The sequence below is a fragment of the Pteronotus mesoamericanus genome, unplaced genomic scaffold (genome assembly GCF_021234165.1).
Source record: "Pteronotus mesoamericanus isolate MK-2021 breed Mesoamerican mustached bat unplaced genomic scaffold, CSHL_Meso_final contig_90, whole genome shotgun sequence".
In the NCBI taxonomy this organism is placed as follows: domain Eukaryota; kingdom Metazoa; phylum Chordata; class Mammalia; order Chiroptera; family Mormoopidae; genus Pteronotus; species Pteronotus mesoamericanus.
Window position 1 is genome coordinate 2,758,871 of NW_026555277.1, and position 17,567 is coordinate 2,776,437.

The 17,567-nt window shown below is 47.3% G+C and overlaps 1 protein-coding gene across 1 annotated transcript in view; it reads left to right on the forward strand.

Annotated features, from left to right (window-relative positions):
* The first annotated feature begins 12,845 nt into the window (after positions 1-12,845).
* Positions 12,846-17,567, forward strand: part of IRS1 (insulin receptor substrate 1) — a 53,796-nt gene continuing 49,074 nt past the window's right edge. Inside the window, exon 1 of the mRNA XM_054585606.1 lies at positions 12,846-16,986. Within this exon, the coding sequence (XP_054441581.1) occupies positions 13,261-16,965 (3,705 nt within the window). The 5' untranslated portion in view covers positions 12,846-13,260 and the 3' untranslated portion in view covers positions 16,966-16,986. The remainder of the gene's footprint in view (positions 16,987-17,567) is intronic.

The window sequence follows — 17,567 nt, forward strand, 5'->3', positions numbered from 1 at the left end:
TTAACTCATATATTCCAAATCCACACATACAAATATTCCTAAATTTCTATCAGTTTTTTTCATTTTTCTTCCAAAAAAAAAGGAACTTGAAGTTGTGAGCCCCAGTTTGAGGAACTACTGAAGAAGAAGGAGAAGGAGAAGAAGGAGGAGAAGGAAAAAGAAGAGAAAGAGGAGGAGGAAGAGGACATGATTGATGACCTTGGGGTAAAGGGAGGGAGGTGTGGGAAAAGTGAGGGGCTGTGTGTGACCCAGTGATTCTTTGTTAGTAAAACCAACTAGTTTTGCCTGCACACACTGGCTACAGAATAAAGGGCATTGCAAATTCATCATTACAGAAGTTATTATTAAAATGCAAATAAGTAAAGCTAAAGAACTATCTCAAAGACAATTTTTGGTTATCAAATTTCAGAATGAGTGCACTGCACCAAAAGACAACTTGAAGATGCATAATGTGTGGAATGAACAAGAGATGTGATAATGTCTACAAATCCTTCTGGGCATGTGGGTTTCTACATAAAACATATGTGTCCTTAAATACAAGAAGAAACTGAGTTTTTTTTTCCTTTAGATTAAATAACCAAAAGAGGTGGTGGCATTATCTAAGATGACAACTAGACTGACAAACACCCAATCCTCATCAAAGAATGTGAAAAATAGACAACTGAGAATATAGTAATTAAGGAAATCAAGAACAAAAATTTATATAATCTTTATTGTATTTTTTCCATTACCGTTTAGTCCTCTTATACCTCCCACCCCCAGAAATCCCCACACTGTTGTCCATGCCCATGAGTCCTTTTTCCTTTTTGCTCAATCCCTCCCACCCCCTAATTCCACAACCCCCTAGTTGTCATCTGTTCTCCATCTATGAGTCTGTCTCTGTTTTGCTTGTTAGTTCAGGTTGTTTGTTAGGTTCCACATATGGGTGAAATCATGTTATTTGTCTTTCTCTGACTGGCTTATCTGATGTAGCATAATGTTCTCCAGTTCTTCCATAGTGTCACAAAGGCTAAATTTTTGTTTTATATGACCAAATAGAATTCCATTGTGTAAGTGTCCCATAGTTGTTTTATCCACTCATCTGTTGAGGGACATAATGTTCTCCAGTTCTTCCATAGTGTCACAAAGGCTAAATTTTTTTTTTATATGACCAAATAGAATGCCATTGTGTAAGTGTCCCATAGTTGTTTTATCCACTCACCTGTTGAGGGACACCACTAAGATACAATCACATATCTTAGTGATTGTAAATAACTGCAATGAATGCAGGGGCGCTCACTTTCTTTCGAGTTAGTGTTTTGGGTTCCTTCAGATATATTCCCAGAAGTGGCCAAAAGGCAGATCCATTTGTAATTTCTGCATATCTATAGACTGCTTTCCACAGTGGCTCCCCTAGTCTGCATTCCTACCAACAGTGCAAAAGAGTTCCCTTTTCTCCACATCCTTGCCAGCACTTGTTTGTTGATTTATTGATGATAGACATTCTGACAGGTGAGAGATGATATCTCATTGTGGTTTTTATTTGCATTTCTCTGATGATTAGTGACGTTGAGCATCTTTTCCTATGTCTATTGGCCATCTGTATGTCTTCTTTGGAGAAGTGTCTATTTAGGTCCTTTGTCTATTTTTTAATTGGGTTGTTTGTGTTTTTGGTGTTGAGTTTTATAAATACTTTATAGATTTTGGATATTAACCCCTTTTCAGATGTATTAGTGAATACATTTTCAGATACATCTGAAAAGTATGTATATTCTGTGGGTTGTCTTTTAATTTTGTTGATGATTTCCTTCGCTGTGCAAAAACTTTTTAGTTTGATGAAGTCCCATTTGTTTATTTTTTTTCTTTTGTTCCCCTTGCCTGGGAAGATATATCCAATAAAAAATTTCTACAAGTAATGTCCAAGGTTTTTCTTCTAGGGATTTTATGGTTTGAGGTCTAACATATAAGTCTTTGATCCATTTTGAATTTATTCTTGTGTGGTATAAGGAGGTGGTCTAGTTTCATTTTCCTGCACGTGTCTGTCCAATTTTCCCAGCACCATTTATTGAATAAACTATCTTTAGCCCATTGAATGTGCTTGCTTCTTCTGAAGAATATTAATTTACTATAAAGTTGTGAGTTTATTTCTGGGCTCTCTATTCTGTTCCATTGATCTATGTGTCTGTTTTTATGCCAGTAACAAGTTATTTTGATTACTATGGCCTTAGAGTATAGTTTGATATTAGGTAGTGTGATTCCTCCAATTTTGTTCTTTTTCTGGATCACTGTTGCTGTGGGGGGCCATTTGTGGTTCCATATAAATTTTTGAAATATTTATTCTAGTTCTGTGAAATACATCATTGGAACCTTGATAGGAATTGTATTGAACCTATAGATTGCTTTGGGTAGTATGGACATTTTACTGATGTTAATTCATCCTACCCATGAACCTGACATGTACATCCACTAATTTGTATCTTCTTCAATTTCTTTTCTCAGTGTCTTATAATTTTTTGAGTACAGATATTTTACACTGTTGGTTAGATTTATTCTTAGATATTTTTTTTGAGGCAACTGTGAATGGGATTGTTTTTCTTAATTTCCCTTTCTGTTAGTTTATGGTTGACATATAAAAATGCAACTGATTTTTTAATGTTAATTTTATATCATGCTACTTTGCTGAATTCATTTATCAGTTCTAGTAGTTTCTTGGTAGACTCTTTGGGGTTCTCTATGTACAGTATCATGTCATCTGCAAATAATGACAGTTTTATTTCTTTCTTTCCAATTTGGATGCCTTTTATTTTTTCTTCTTGTCTGATTGCTGTGGCTAGGACTTCCAGTGCTAAGTTAAATCAGAGAAGTGAAAGCAGATATCCTTGTCTTGTTTCTGCTCTGAAGGGGAACAATTGTAGTTTTTGCCAGTTGAGTATGATGCTGGCAGTGGCTTTGTCATATTTGGCCTTTAATATGTTTAGGTGTATTCTCTCTGTTTCCACTTTGCTGAGACTTTTTATCATAAATAGGTGCTGAATTTTATAAAAAGTTTTTCTGCATCTAGTGATATAATCATGTGGTTTTTATCCTTCATTTTGTTTATGTGGTGAGTCACATTTGTTGGTTTGCGAATGTGGTACCATCCTTGCCTTCCCAGAATAAATCCCATTTGATCATGGTGTGTGATCTTTTTGATGCATTGTTGTATTTGGTTTGCTAATATTTTGTTGAGGATTTTAGCATCTATGTTCATCAGTGATATTGGCCTACAATTTTCTTTCTTTTAGTCTTTATCTGGTTTTGGACTTAGGATAATGCTGGCCTCATAAAATGAGTTTGGGAGCCTTCTTTCCTCCTGAATTTTATGAAATCATTTGAGGAGGGGTTTTAGTTCTTCTCAGAATGTTTGGTAAAATTCACCTGTGAAGCCATCTGGTCCAGGGCTTTTGTTTGTTGGGAGTGTTTTGATTAGTGCTTCAGTTTCATTAGGTGTAATCTATCTATTCAGATTCTCTGATTCTTCCTGATTTATTTTTGGAAGATTGCATGTCTCTAGGAATTTATCCATTTTGTCCATGATGTCCAGTTTGTTAATATCCAAGGTGTCCAATTTTTTAATATGATCGTATAATTGCTCATAATATTTTCTTACAATACTTTGTATTTCTTTGGTGTCAGTTGTTATTTCTCCTCCTTCATTTCTGATTTTATTTATTTGGGTCCTTTCTCTTTTTAGAAAAAAAGATGAGTCTGGTTAAAGCTGTGTCAATCTTGCTTACATTTTCAGAAAACCGGCTCTTGGATTCATCAATCTTTTGTATTGTGTTTTTTAGACTCTTTCATTTATTTCTGGTCTGATCGTAATTATTTCCTTCTTTCTACGCACATTGGGCTTTGTTTGTTGTTCTTTTTGAAGTTCCTTTAAGTGTGAAGTTAGATTGTTTATTTGAACTTTTTCTTCTTTTTTTGAGATAGGCCTGCAATGCTATGAATTTTCCTCTTAGAATTGATTTCCCAGTGCCCCACAGATTTTGGATTGTTGTGTTCTCATTTTCTTTGTTTCAAGGTATCTTTTGATTTCTTCCTTGATCTCATTGTTGACCCATTCATTGTTTAATAACATGTTATTTAGATTTCTTGTCTTTGCATGTTTTTCAGTGTTCTTCCTGTGATTCATTTCTAGTTTCATAGCATTGTGGCCAGAGAAGTTGCTTGATATGATTTCAATCTTCTTAAATTTATTGAGACTTGTTTTGTGTCCTAGTATGTGGCCTGTCCTAGAAAACATTCCATGTGTACTGGAAAAGTGTGTATATTCTGCTGCTTTGCGGTGAAATGCTCTGAAGATATCAATTAAATCCATTCAGTCTAATGTGTAGTTTGAGGCCACTGTCTCCTTGTTGGTTTTCTGCCTGGAAGATCCATCCATCCATTGAAGTCAATGGGGTATTAAAATCCCCAACTATGACTGTATTTCCGTCGGTCTCTCCTTTTTTGTCCACCAAGATTTGCTTTACATATTTAGGTGCTCCTATATTGGGTACATAAATGTTTAACAGCATTATGTACTCTCAGTGGATTGTTCCCTTTTTCATTATGTAATGTCCTTCTTTGTTTCTTACTATAGCCTTGGTTTTAAAGTCTATTTTTTGTCAGATATAAGTACTGCTCCCCAGTGTTTTTTTTTCCCCTTTCCATTTGCATGAAATATCTATTTCTATCCCTTTACTTTTAGTCTATGTGTATCTTTCGATCTGAGATGTGTCTCTTGGAAGCAGCATGTATATGGATCATATTTTCTTATCCATTCAGCTACCCTCTGTCTTTTGTTTGGAGCATTTAAGTCATTTACATGTAAGGTGATTACTGACAGATAGTAAGTAGTGTCATTTTATTGTTAGATGATTTTCCTCTGTGTTTTTCCTAACTTTCTCCTCCTCCTCCTCTCCTTCTTCTTTTTCTTTAAGCAAGCCCTTTAACATTTGTTACAATATTGGTTTGGTGTTAACAATCTTATTTAGCTTTTTTCATGTCTGGGAAGCTCCTTATTTCTCCTTTGATTTTAAGTGATAACTTTGCTAGGTAAAGTAGCCTTGACTGTAGGTCTTTGTTTTTCATCACCTTGAATATTTCAGGCCACTCCCTTGTGGCCTGAAATATTTCTGATGAGTAATCAGATGACAATCTAATTGGTGCTCCCTTATAGATAACTACCTGCTTTTCTCTTGCAGCTTTTAGGATTCTCTTCTTGTCTTGAAGCCTTGTCACTTTAATTATTATATGACTCATTGTAGGCTTCTTCGGGTCCAGCTTGTTCGGCACTCTCTGAGCTTCCTGGACCTGTGTGACTTTTTCCTTCACCAGATTAGGGAAGTTTTCAGTTATTTCTTCACATAGGTTCTCAATCCCTTGCTCCCTCTCTCTTCTTCTGGTATCCCTTGATGTGTTTATTGTTATGCTTCATGTTGTCCAAGATGTTTCTTAAGCTCTCCTCACTTAAAAAAATTTTTTTCCTCCTCTGCCTGGTCGTTTTTTATATGTTGTCTCCAAAACACTAATTCAATCCTCTGCTTCATCTAACCTACTGTTTATTTCTTCTAGTGCATTATTTATCGCAGGCATTGCATTCTTTATTTCTGATGGACCCTTTTTTATGATTTCTATGTCTTTTTTTCATGCTGTTGAGAATCCTTATAACCATTGCTCTAAACTCTCAATCTGATAAATTGCTTACTTCCATTTCATTTAGTTCTTCTGGAGAATTCTCTCATTCTTTCATTTGGGGTCTATTTCTTTGTCTTCCCATTTTGGCTGCTTTGAATTTTCTGCCTTCGATGTTCAACTACTCAGCTGTTAAAAATAATCAACTGTTAATCGAATCAATCTGTAATCAGGCTTCAGTGCCTCAGGGCGGGGCAGAGTAATTCCTGTGGGCGGGGCTATTGCTTCCTCTCAGGCTGATGCCACTCAGATGGGGATGGCCTGTCTGAGCAAGCTGGCTCCTACACCATGGGGGATGACTCAGCGCCAGGGTCCTGGTGGCTGCTCTCTCACTTCCTTCCCCAAAGCCTCTTTCCCCAGTCTCTCTCCTCAAGAGTCTCTAGTCCACTCTGCCCTCTCTTTGCTGGAATCCAGGGTAAGTGGCTGAAAATGAATATTTATGTGTTGGCCATTTAAAAGGTTCTCTGCATCTCCAGCTCTCTGTCCCTGGTAGAGAGAAATCCTGCTGTTTTTTGTAGCTGGATATTCTCTGGGTAATTTTTGGGTTCTGATAATGTATGCTGGGGAGCCCAGCTTATAGTTTAGACCCCACACTTCTCAAGGGCACCTCCATCCCCAGCCACTGAAATATCCCTCCGGTAATTCAGCTGCCGCATATGGTAGCCCAGGCAACCCTCTTGCTTCTCCTCAGCACCCCCAACCAGTCACATTGTGCTGAAGTGTTTTCTTTTGTTTGTCTGTGGTTGGAAGTCTTCTCTCCAGCTACTGTTCAATTGGTTATTCAAGATGATTTCTCTACCATTTAGTTGTAGCTCCAGATTGGTCCTCGGGGAAGGTTAGCGTAGCTTTCACTTATTCCTCCGCCATCTTGGATCTTCCTCAAGAAAATTTTTAAAAAAAGAAAAAGTAAGTCTTTTAGATATGTCGGTTATTAGGGATTATCTAAAATATCATCAATCAGTAAAACTTATAAAATGGAAAATAAAATACTAGCACTGAGTTTTCATCTCCTTTCTTCCAACCTCATTCATCTGTTTATTTCATGCCTTATTTATAACAAAGTCAGCAAATATTTTAAAATTTGTCTTTTGAGGGTATTAGTATTTGTGAAATCCTGTGTTAGATTTCAGTACATTTATTTTCCCTGAGTTCTCTAGGAGAGATGGAGGATGAAATTAAGATGAGTGTAGAACTGGATTTATACTATGTGGTTTCCAGTACTGGATTTTTCTCAAAGGTGCTGAAACCCACCAGGTGTGGGTCATTGCATGCTCCACCTAGTTGTAGTAAATAGTCCACAGGTAGAGACTTCTGTTTACTGAGTAAGACTGTGTATTCTCTTGTTCCCAAGGTATTTAATTAGACATTTTCCTTTGTGCCTCAGTCACTAATTATTAAACTTTAGTGTAAACAAGAATCTTTTGGAATGCTGCTTAAAATGCACATGGTGTGTGTGCATGTGTGCACGTGTGCTCGTGTGTGTGTGTGTGTGTGTGTGAGAGTGAGAGAGAGAGAGAGAGAGAGAGAGAGAAAGGAGGGTGTCATTTTCTAAAACACTGGTTCCGTAGGACTTGGACGTAGCCAGAACTCTGCATTTTAAATCACACCTTGGAAAACATTAACTCAGACGTTTAAGAAAAAAAATCACTTTTCACACTTGTCAGAAAGATTGGATAACTCTGACTGAAAAGAGAGAAGCCCCAATGCAATAATGCCTCAGTTAAGTAGTTTTTATTCCTGTTCTTCTCTTGATATGCATATAATACTAGAATGTACGGGTCCTGCGTGTGTTTCTCGGCACCATATTAGCATGCCTTTCCACGAATCCTCAGTCATGTAGGCTGTGCTACTGAAGGGGGGTACCCACCCCCACCCAGCAGAATCAGCATCACCTGGAGGGTGTTAAAAATGCACACCCTCAGCCTGCCTTGGACCTTCGGAATCAGAACCTGAATGTTGCTAATAAAATCCTTGGGTTTAAGAAGCATTGATATAGCAGATTCTCAAGCCAAATGTGACTTTCCAGCTCATTTTTAATTTCACTACCTCACATTTTTTAAATCCGAAGGCAAGAAATTTTTTTTTTTAAGAATTTATTAATTTTTAGTGAGAGGGAGGAAGAGAGGGAAACATCAACGTATGGTTGCCTCTCGAGTGCCCCCTATTGGGGACCTGGCCTGCAGCCCAGGCATGTGACCTGACTGGGAATGGTTGGCAGGCTGGCACTCAATCCTCTGAGCCACACCAGCCAGGGCAGAAAATTTTTAATTGCAAGGTTTTGAAGGGGAAAGGCATCTCTGGGCTCCCAAATGGTACTGTCTGTGATTGATGATTTTAAATTAGAAGGCAGTTGATGGTTTGGAGATCTCATTTGCCCTGTGCCATTTTCACCAACGAGATCACAGCACTCTGTGGTTGGACTCATTTGTCTTGCATCTTCACTGAAAAGCTTCTTGTGGGCTGAATCGTGTCGTAGATATCTAAATCCTCAGTGCCCAGCCTAATGCCTAACACAGGATGGTGCTCCAAAACCTGGGAATGGCAACACAGAAGCAAGTCAATAGCCAATCACTTACCTGGGTGACATCCGCCCTTCGAGGTCAGGCTTACGGCTCCTCTCCTTCCTAAAGATTTCTTCAGTTATTTCATCTACCGTGATCGCCACGTGCTGTAAGTGAATACCACTTATTCGAGATTGAACACACACACACATACACACACACACAGAGGGATTTAGTTATGAATTATCTTTATTTCGTATCTCTCTCATCACCCCATCCAAGCTGTAAAAAGCTGTTTCTTTTTATATAGTTCATACTGTCTTGCAGAGTAAGCATTCAAATATTTTACAATTAAACTATCTTAAAATAAAAATAGACATTAAAATGAGTAAATGTACAAGCTTTAATTTTCCTTCAAGCATCATTCTAAATTGACAAAATTAATTCTAGAGATGACAATATTTAAATAGCTCCCTCAGCTGTGACCTATTTATCTTAAGTAAAACATCTGTTTTGATATACAAAATACTTTCTAAATTTCAAATGGTTAGTTACACAGTTAGGCAACCCAATTCTAATTTCTGCTAGGACAGTAATTTATAGTTCTCTATGTTGACCATACATAAAATGTTTACTTTATAACAGATCGATTCATAATCAAGATAAGTTTATAGCTAGAGATCACTTTAGCGACATATATAGTAACTTATAAAGTCTTTATGATGTACCTGCTAACATCATACAGACCAATATTTCCATTTTTTAAATGCCCATCTGGGGGCATGCTTATTGATTTGAGGGAGAGGTGAAGGGAGGGAGAGAGTGAAACATCGATGTGAGAGAGAAACATCAGTCAGTTGCCTCTCCTACACACCCCAATGGGAGGGACCCCAAAACCCACAACCTAGGCATGTGCCCTGATTGGGAGTCCAACCAGCAGCTTTTTGGTTTCCTGGACAATGCTCAAACCAACAGAGCCACACCAGCCAGGGCCAATATTTTTATTTTAGAACTAACTGTAGACGTATCGCTCAATAGTGTACCCCTGGAATATGAAGCTTTAACTTCTGAAATCATAACTCCATTTGTGAATTATCAACATAGATGTTCCAGTGTTTTGATGAATCGATTTTTATCTCTACTTGTTTTAAAATGCACTTTAGTCTGTTACACAAATCACCTCTAACTATCCTACAGATGGCAGCATTGAGCAATATATTTGGTACTAGTTGGCTTTTTGGTTTCTGTGAATTTTCAGCTAGGAGTAAATTTTTCATACAGTGTATACCATTACAGTATACTACAAGACTAATTTAGTGTAAGGTGACAGGATAATTCTTGTACCTGCTTAAATTACTTCACTTAGATTCCACAAAAGCATCTCTTTCTATTCTGAATATTATTGCACCAAACATTTCCAGAGTTACCTCAACCCATTAATAAAAAATATGTAGAGAACAAATGAACCCACTATAATATATTTATAATAAATATTAACCACCTTTAATGTTGGTAGTAAAACATCAGCAAGCAGGAAGAAATGACAATATCTAATATTCTATATCCTATGATCAATGATTGTCTTTCACATGAAACCCATTGGTCTGAATAGAATTTCACTTTATTTCATGATTTCTAGCCACTATATTAGCCACTGAAGTTGAGTTTAAAGCAGAAATCCTTTCCCACCGAGACATTTTTAAAAAAGCTTTTATAATAATGTGTCTTATGTGATCAAAACCCTAACCTTTCTGTGAAGGTTGTTGTAGAATATTTGCAAGTTAAATTGGTCTTCCTGCCCTCTCCTTTTAAGAAAGAGTACAATATTTTGTTTTCTACACAAGCATGTTCCATTTACTTAGTTTTTCTTTTTTCTTGGGGGTGGGGGGTCGGGGTTGTTATTTGAAAAGTAAGTCTATGGATTTAGATCGTTTTCCTATGAAATATGAAATAATCTCCACGCTGCGCTAAACATCAGACCTGCTAAAAGTCCTTTGGTCTTAGATTACATTGCTACTAGTAAACAACCTTTTATCTTTTTCCCTGCCAAGGGGGAAATCCCAGTGATACTTTACTGCTAACTTCATGCTTCTCTGCTGCCCCAACCCGTCCCTTGCTCCATGTAAAGCACACTGTACCCCCAGAATCTCGGTCACCGCTATTGCCGCCTCGTTACCAGTTCCAAATATACGCTATTTATAGCTCTGCTGTAGTGGGCACGTGTGCCCACATCACCAAGCTGTCAGGGGGAGAGAGGGCGGGCTTTCAATTCAACACTGTGTACACAAATGATAGATTAACCAGGTTTAGATGAGGTTGCGTGATGGCAGGGAACAAAAAGGTGAAAGGCGGAAGGAGCTCTCGGGCGGGGAGCTCCCCTTTGCAGATGCTGAGTCCCCGGAATTCGCTTATTATACGCTGCTGAATGGCGCCTATGGTTCTTTTTTATTTATTTTTTCTACGCTTCGCAACCTACCTTGGTACCCCTACCAAATCTCCCCACCTCCCCTCCTGCCATGCAAGACTTGAGAGACGGGGAGCCCCACCAATCAGCAGGCTTCTCCAAGAAACTCCTCCCGCCTCTCACCCCCGCATCAGGCCCAGGCGCGCTTCTCTGCAGCCCAGCCCAGCCGGCCATTGAGCGTGCCCAGCGCCTCTGCTGCTGCGCTTTCCCTGCCAGCGTCCCGCAGTGCCGGAGATCTGGCAACAGACGAGGGTCTCCCGCGCAGAAAGGGGACGGAAACCCCGAAGGGGCCAGGAATGAGGTGGAAAAACGAGACAGCATTAAACCGAGTGGCAGTCATCTTTGCAGGGTTCTTAATGCTAGCTGGGCAGGCAGGGACAAACTAAACTGCCTGTTTATAGGTCAGCTTTAAAAAAAAACACCCCAAACTTTGGGGAGCGTGTGCTTGTGGTAACTGATACTGCAAGGTTCACTGTAGACCCAGGCTGCTGACCTGCTCTCGTGAAGGACCCATGTTCCTGTACAGCTGAGTTGGCACCATCCCTGTTCTCTCTCGCTTATCCTTGTAGTCAAGGGTAAAAACGTTATGGTGCGGTTCAATGGGCGCGGAAGCTGTGTGTGAAACCAATGCTTAAGCCAATATTTACACATCAGGTCTTATGGATCCCTGCAGGTCCCAAACATATTTTAAAATCTTAAATAGACTTCATAACATGATAAGGGGCATGTGATTTTCTCCCTGTGCCTTCACCCCTAGGGGTGAATCCCCGCCCCTCGCCAGGATGGGGATAAGCTGTAGTATTTTATTTTCTCCCTAATCAGCAGCTATAAGGCCACAGCACCAGGCGGTTGAGGGTGCTTCCCAGGGATCCCTCTGCTCTTTCGGAGTGACCAGGATCTCCCAACCTCTGCCCGTGGGCGTCCATCTGCTCCTTTGAGATGCCTCCCTGCAGCAAGTGCGGGGGTTCCAAGGAGCAGGCTGGCCCACAGCCTTATAGTCCCTTAGGAAACCTTATAAAAATTCAGATCTCCTCGCCACAGCCTATCACCTCGAAACTGAAATGCAGCTTTTATATTCCCTGGAGAGAAAGCCTTGACTAGAGACCTCCCTCCCGAGGGGTCGGTCTTACCTGTTAGGTAAGCTGCAGCCCGACTCCCGCGCCCCCTCCTCCCGGGCCCTCCCACTCCGGGCTCCGTAGCCGCAGTGCACCCCGACCCCCCCAACCCCAGCTCCTGCGTCTTCCCGAGCTCGCCCCCACCCCCAGCCGTTTTCCCAGATTCCCCTCGTGCTTTCGGGTAGCCACCCAAACACCCCGCCTGCGCCCGCAGCGGGGATTCCTGCGGGCTGGGGGCACCCTGGGTGGCGCGCGGGGAGGGAGGCCGTGCGTCCGTACAGGCGGCCGCGCAGGGGCGCTGGCCGAGCGCTGCAAGGAGGCCAGGCGCGGGCGCCGCTGCGGCAAGGCCGGGGGGCGGAGAGGGGCGGGCGCGGGGCGGGCTCGGCCCGGAATGTAGAGACCCGGGCGGGAGCCTCCCGGCGGCGGTGGCGGCGGACGGGCTGCGGAGCGCAGAGTCTCCGTCACGTGTTTTTCTCCTCCGAGTGAGACGGCGGCGCGGTCGGAGGGGGCCGGCGCGCGGAGCCAGACGCCGCTGCTTGTTTTGGTTGGGGCTCTCGGCAACTCTCGGAGGAGGAGGCGGGAGGAGGGGAGAAGTAACTGTAGCGTCAGCGCCCGCCGGGGAAGAGGCGTCTTCCCCTACTCCTTCCCAAATCTATCCCTCGCCTCCCGTCCTGGTCCCCTCCTCTCCTCCCCTGCGGACTGGAGTGAGGGTCAGGGATGTGCCAGTCCCTCCGGCCCGTCCCCAGCTACCCCGGTTGCCTAGTAGCGTTTTGCTTGGAAAAGCCACTTTCTCCGCCTGCTGAGATGGGCCCGAACGGGGGCTGCAGAGGACGCGCCCGCGGGCGGCAGCAGCAGCAACAGCCGCAGCGCCGCGGTCTCTGCGCTTGAGCTGGTATTTGGGCGGCTGGTGGCGGCGGGGGCGGTTAGGGGGTGGGAGGAGGCGGAGGAGGAGGCAAAGGAGGAGGAGGAGGAGGAGGAGGAGGGAGAACCCCGTGCAACGTTGAGACTTGGCAGCTCGCCTCCCCCTGCCCAAGGATATTTAATTTGCCTCGGGAATCGCTACTTCCAGAGGGGAACTCCGGAGAGAAGGCGCGCGCTCCTGGAGGGGCAACCTGGGGACCCCCGGCTGCCGCCGCCTCCTGCCAGCGCGGAACTCCAGCCCAGCCGGCGAGAGATGCATCTACGCTCCTTCCCGGAGACTTGGCTCTGGGAAGATCCGGGCTGCACTCCCGCCGGACGCACAGCCTCTCGCCCGGGCATGAAACGCCCGTAAACTCCGGTTGGGGCTATCTCCTTGGCGCAGCCTCTGCGTCCGTCTGCGGCCGCCCCTCCCAGGCGAAGGGGGGCAGCGTCGATTTCGGAGTCGGGGTTTCGGCCGCCTCCAGCCCTGTTTGCATGCGCGGGGCCGCCGCGAGGAGCCTCCGCCCCTCACCGGGTGGTTTTTCGGCGCCTCCCTCTGCTCGGCAGCAGTGGCGGTGGCAGCATGGCGAGCCCTCCGGAGACCGATGGCTTCTCGGACGTGCGCAAGGTGGGCTACCTGCGCAAACCGAAGAGCATGCACAAGCGCTTCTTCGTACTGCGGGCGGCCAGTGAGGCAGGGGGCCCCGCGCGCCTGGAGTACTACGAGAATGAGAAGAAGTGGCGGCACAAGTCGAGCGCCCCCAAACGCTCGATCCCCCTCGAGAGCTGCTTCAACATCAACAAGCGCGCAGACTCCAAGAACAAGCACCTGGTGGCCCTCTACACCCGGGACGAGCACTTCGCTATCGCCGCGGACAGCGAGGCCGAGCAGGACAGCTGGTACCAGGCCCTCCTGCAGCTGCACAACCGTGCCAAGGCCCACCACGACGGGTCTGCGGCCCCCGGGGCGGGAGGTGGCGGGGGCAGCTGTAGTGGCAGCTCTGGCCTTGGCGAGGCTGGGGAGGACTTGAGCTACGGGGACCAGCCCCCAGGACCCGCGTTCAAAGAGGTCTGGCAGGTGATCCTGAAACCCAAGGGCTTGGGTCAGACAAAGAATCTGATTGGTATCTACCGCCTCTGCCTGACCAGCAAGACCATCAGCTTCGTGAAGCTGAACTCAGATGCCGCGGCCGTGGTGCTGCAGCTGATGAACATCCGGCGCTGTGGCCACTCAGAGAACTTCTTCTTCATCGAAGTGGGGCGCTCCGCAGTGACTGGACCCGGGGAGTTCTGGATGCAGGTGGATGACTCGGTGGTGGCCCAGAACATGCACGAGACAATCCTGGAGGCCATGAGGGCCATGAGCGACGAGTTCCGGCCTCGCAGCAAGAGCCAGTCTTCCTCCAACTGCTCCAACCCCATCAGTGTCCCCCTGCGCCGGCACCACCTCAACAACCCTCCGCCCAGCCAGGTGGGGCTGACCCGCCGCTCACGCACCGAGAGCATCACGGCCACCTCTCCAGCGAGCATGGTGGGCAGCAAGCAGGGCTCCTTCCGTGTCCGCGCCTCCAGCGACGGTGAAGGCACCATGTCCCGCCCAGCTTCAGTGGACGGCAGCCCTGTGAGTCCGAGCACCAACAGGACCCACGCCCACCGGCATCGGGGCAGCTCCCGGCTGCACCCCCCACTCAACCACAGCCGCTCCATCCCCATGCCTTCCTCTCGCTGCTCGCCTTCGGCCACCAGCCCAGTCAGTCTGTCCTCGAGCAGCACCAGTGGCCACGGCTCCACCTCTGACTGTCTTTTCCCGCGGAGATCTAGTGCCTCTGTGTCCGGTTCCCCCAGTGATGGCGGCTTCATCTCCTCCGATGAGTATGGCTCCAGTCCCTGCGATTTTCGAAGTTCCTTCCGCAGTGTCACCCCGGATTCCCTGGGCCACACCCCGCCAGCCCGCGGAGAGGAGGAGCTGAGCAACTACATCTGCATGGGAGGCAAGGGGGCCTCCACTCTCACCGCCCCCAACGGTCACTACATTTTGCCTCGGGGTGGCAACGGTCACCGCCACCTCCCAGGCGCTGGCTTGGGCACGAGTCCGGCCCTGGCTGGGGATGAAGCAGCCAGCGCTGCAGATCTGGAGAATCGGTTTCGAAAGCGGACTCACTCTGCTGGCACATCCCCCACTATTTCCCATCAGAAGACCTCATCGCAGTCCTCCGTGGCTTCCATTGAGGAGTATACAGAGATGATGCCTGCCTACCCACCAGGAGGTGGCAGTGGAGGCCGGCTGCCCGGCTCCCGGCACTCCGCCTTCGTGCCCACGCAGTCCTACCCTGAGGAGGGTCTGGAAATGCACGCCTTGGAGCGTCGCGGAGGCCACGGCCGCCCCGACACCTCCACCCTCCACACTGATGATGGCTACATGCCCATGTCCCCAGGGGTGGCCCCAGTGCCCAGCAGCCGGAAAGGCAGCGGGGACTACATGCCCATGAGTCCCAAGAGTGTGTCTGCCCCACAGCAGATCATCAACCCCATCAGACGCCATCCCCAGAGAGTGGACCCCAATGGCTACATGATGATGTCCCCGAGCGGCAGCTGCTCCCCTGACACTGGGGGCGTGCCCAGCGGCAGCAACAGTGCCGCCCCTTCTGGGAGTAGCTATGGGAAAATGTGGACAAATGGGGTCGGGGGCCATCACTCTCACGCCCTGCCACACCCCAAACTGCCCGTGGAGAGTAGCGGTAGCAAGCTCTTGTCTTGTACAGGTGACTACATGAACATGTCGCCGGTGGGGGACTCCAACACCAGCAGCCCCTCTGACTGCTACTACGGCCCTGAGGACCCCCAGCACAAGCCAGTTCTCTCCTACTACTCATTGCCAAGGTCCTTTAAGCACACCCAGCGCCCGGGGGACCTGGAGGAGGCCGCCCGGCACCAGCACCTCCGCCTTTCCTCCAGCTCGGGTCGCCTTCTCTATGCTGCAGCCACCGAAGACTCCTCTTCCTCAACCAGCAGCGACAGCCTGGGCGGGGGATACTGTGGGGTGAGGCCGGAGCCCGGCGTCCCCCATCACCTCCACCATCAGGTCCTGCAGCCCCATCTGCCTCGAAAGGTGGATACAGCTGCGCAGACCCATAGCCGCCTGGCTCGGCCCACGAGGCTGTCCCTGGGGGACCCCAAGGCCAGCACCTTACCTCGGGCACGAGAGCAGCAGCAGCCGGCCCTGCTGCACCCTCCGGAGCCCAAGAGCCCGGGGGAATATGTGAATATTGAGTTTGGGAGCGATCAGCCCAGCTACTTGTCTGGGCCCATGGCGCCCCATAGCTCGCCTTCTCTCAGGTGTCCATCCCAACTCCACCCCGCTCCCAGGGAGGAAGAGACGGGCACCGAAGAGTACATGAACATGGACCTGGGGCCCGGCCGGAGGGCCGCCTGGCAGGAGAGCCCTGGGGGCCAGCCGAGCAGAGTGGGCCCTGCCCCTCCGGGCACTGCTAGCGTGTGCAGGCCCACCCGGGCCGTGCCTAGCACCCGGGGTGACTACATGACCATGCAGCTGGGTTGTCCCCATCAGAGCTACGTGGACACCTCTCCAGTTGCCCCTGTCAGCTATGCTGAAATTCGGACGGGCGTTGTGGAGGAGGCGAGCCTTCCCGGGGCCACGGCGGCTGCACCCTCCTCATCCTCAGCAGCCTCTGCTTCCCCTACTGCGCCTCAAGGAACAGGGGAGTTGGTGGCCCGCTCTTCCCTGCTGGGGGCCCCGCAGGGACCCGGGGGCGTGAGTGCCTTCACCCGGGTGAACCTCAGCCCCAACGGCAACCAGAGTGCCAAAGTGATCCGCGCAGACCCGCAAGGGTGCCGGAGGCGGCATAGCTCAGAGACCTTCTCCTCGACACCTAGCACCCCCCGGGCAGGCAACTCAGCGCCCACCACCGGGGGTGCTGCAGGAGGGGGCGGCAGTGGTGGCGTCGGCAGCACTGAGGAGGTGAAACGTCACAGCTCTGCTTCCTTTGAGAACGTGTGGCTGAGACCTGGGGAGCTCGGAGGAGCCCCAAAGGAGGAACCCGCTCAAGTGTGTGGGGCTGCTGGGGGATTGGAGAATGGTCTGAACTACATAGACCTGGATTTGGTCAAGGACTTCAAGCAGCGCCCCCCTCAAGCGCAGCCTCCCGCCCCCCCGCCCCCTCATCAGCCTCTGGGCAGCGGTGAGAGCAGCTCCACCAGCCGCTCCAGCGAGGATTTAAGCGCCTATGCCAGCATCAGTTTCCAGAAGCAGCCAGAGGACCTCCAGTAGCTCAACTGGACATCACAGCAGGTGCGTTTTATGGTGACACAGTCAGAAGACAAAATTGCTTTTAACCTTGTGCTTGGATTCCCTTCATCTTTGCCTCTGGCCCTTCCATCTCTTTCCTGCTTCTTCCTAAGGGAGCGAACTCTGGTGTGAGGTGGGGAGGTCAGGGCCTACAAGATGCTCACCCCACAGTAACACCTGGCTGATAGTCATATAAACCTGTGGGAGCAGCCATACAGGAGGGCTGTTTCATTTGGGGCTGCCAACTGTCATGTTTTCAAAACATACATTCTACAGCACCAGTTCTGAGGCTTGTGAAATTGATGTAGAAGAACCTTGATCTCTTTATCGAAGTTTACTTTTGACTCTACAGTTAGGTCACTCCCTGGAAGGGACAATTCTTCTACAAAAATATGTGTTAGAACAGGGCTACAGCCTTCATTTCAAATCATTTCTTGACACGCTTAGGTTGATCTTCCTAAATTACTCTGTGCACTTTATTTCTGTGATTACATAATACCAAGGCAACATAAAGAGCAGTAAGATATATTCATTTTATTCACACTCCCCCCAAAATGATTCAGGTATAAGATATTTTTTAGGTT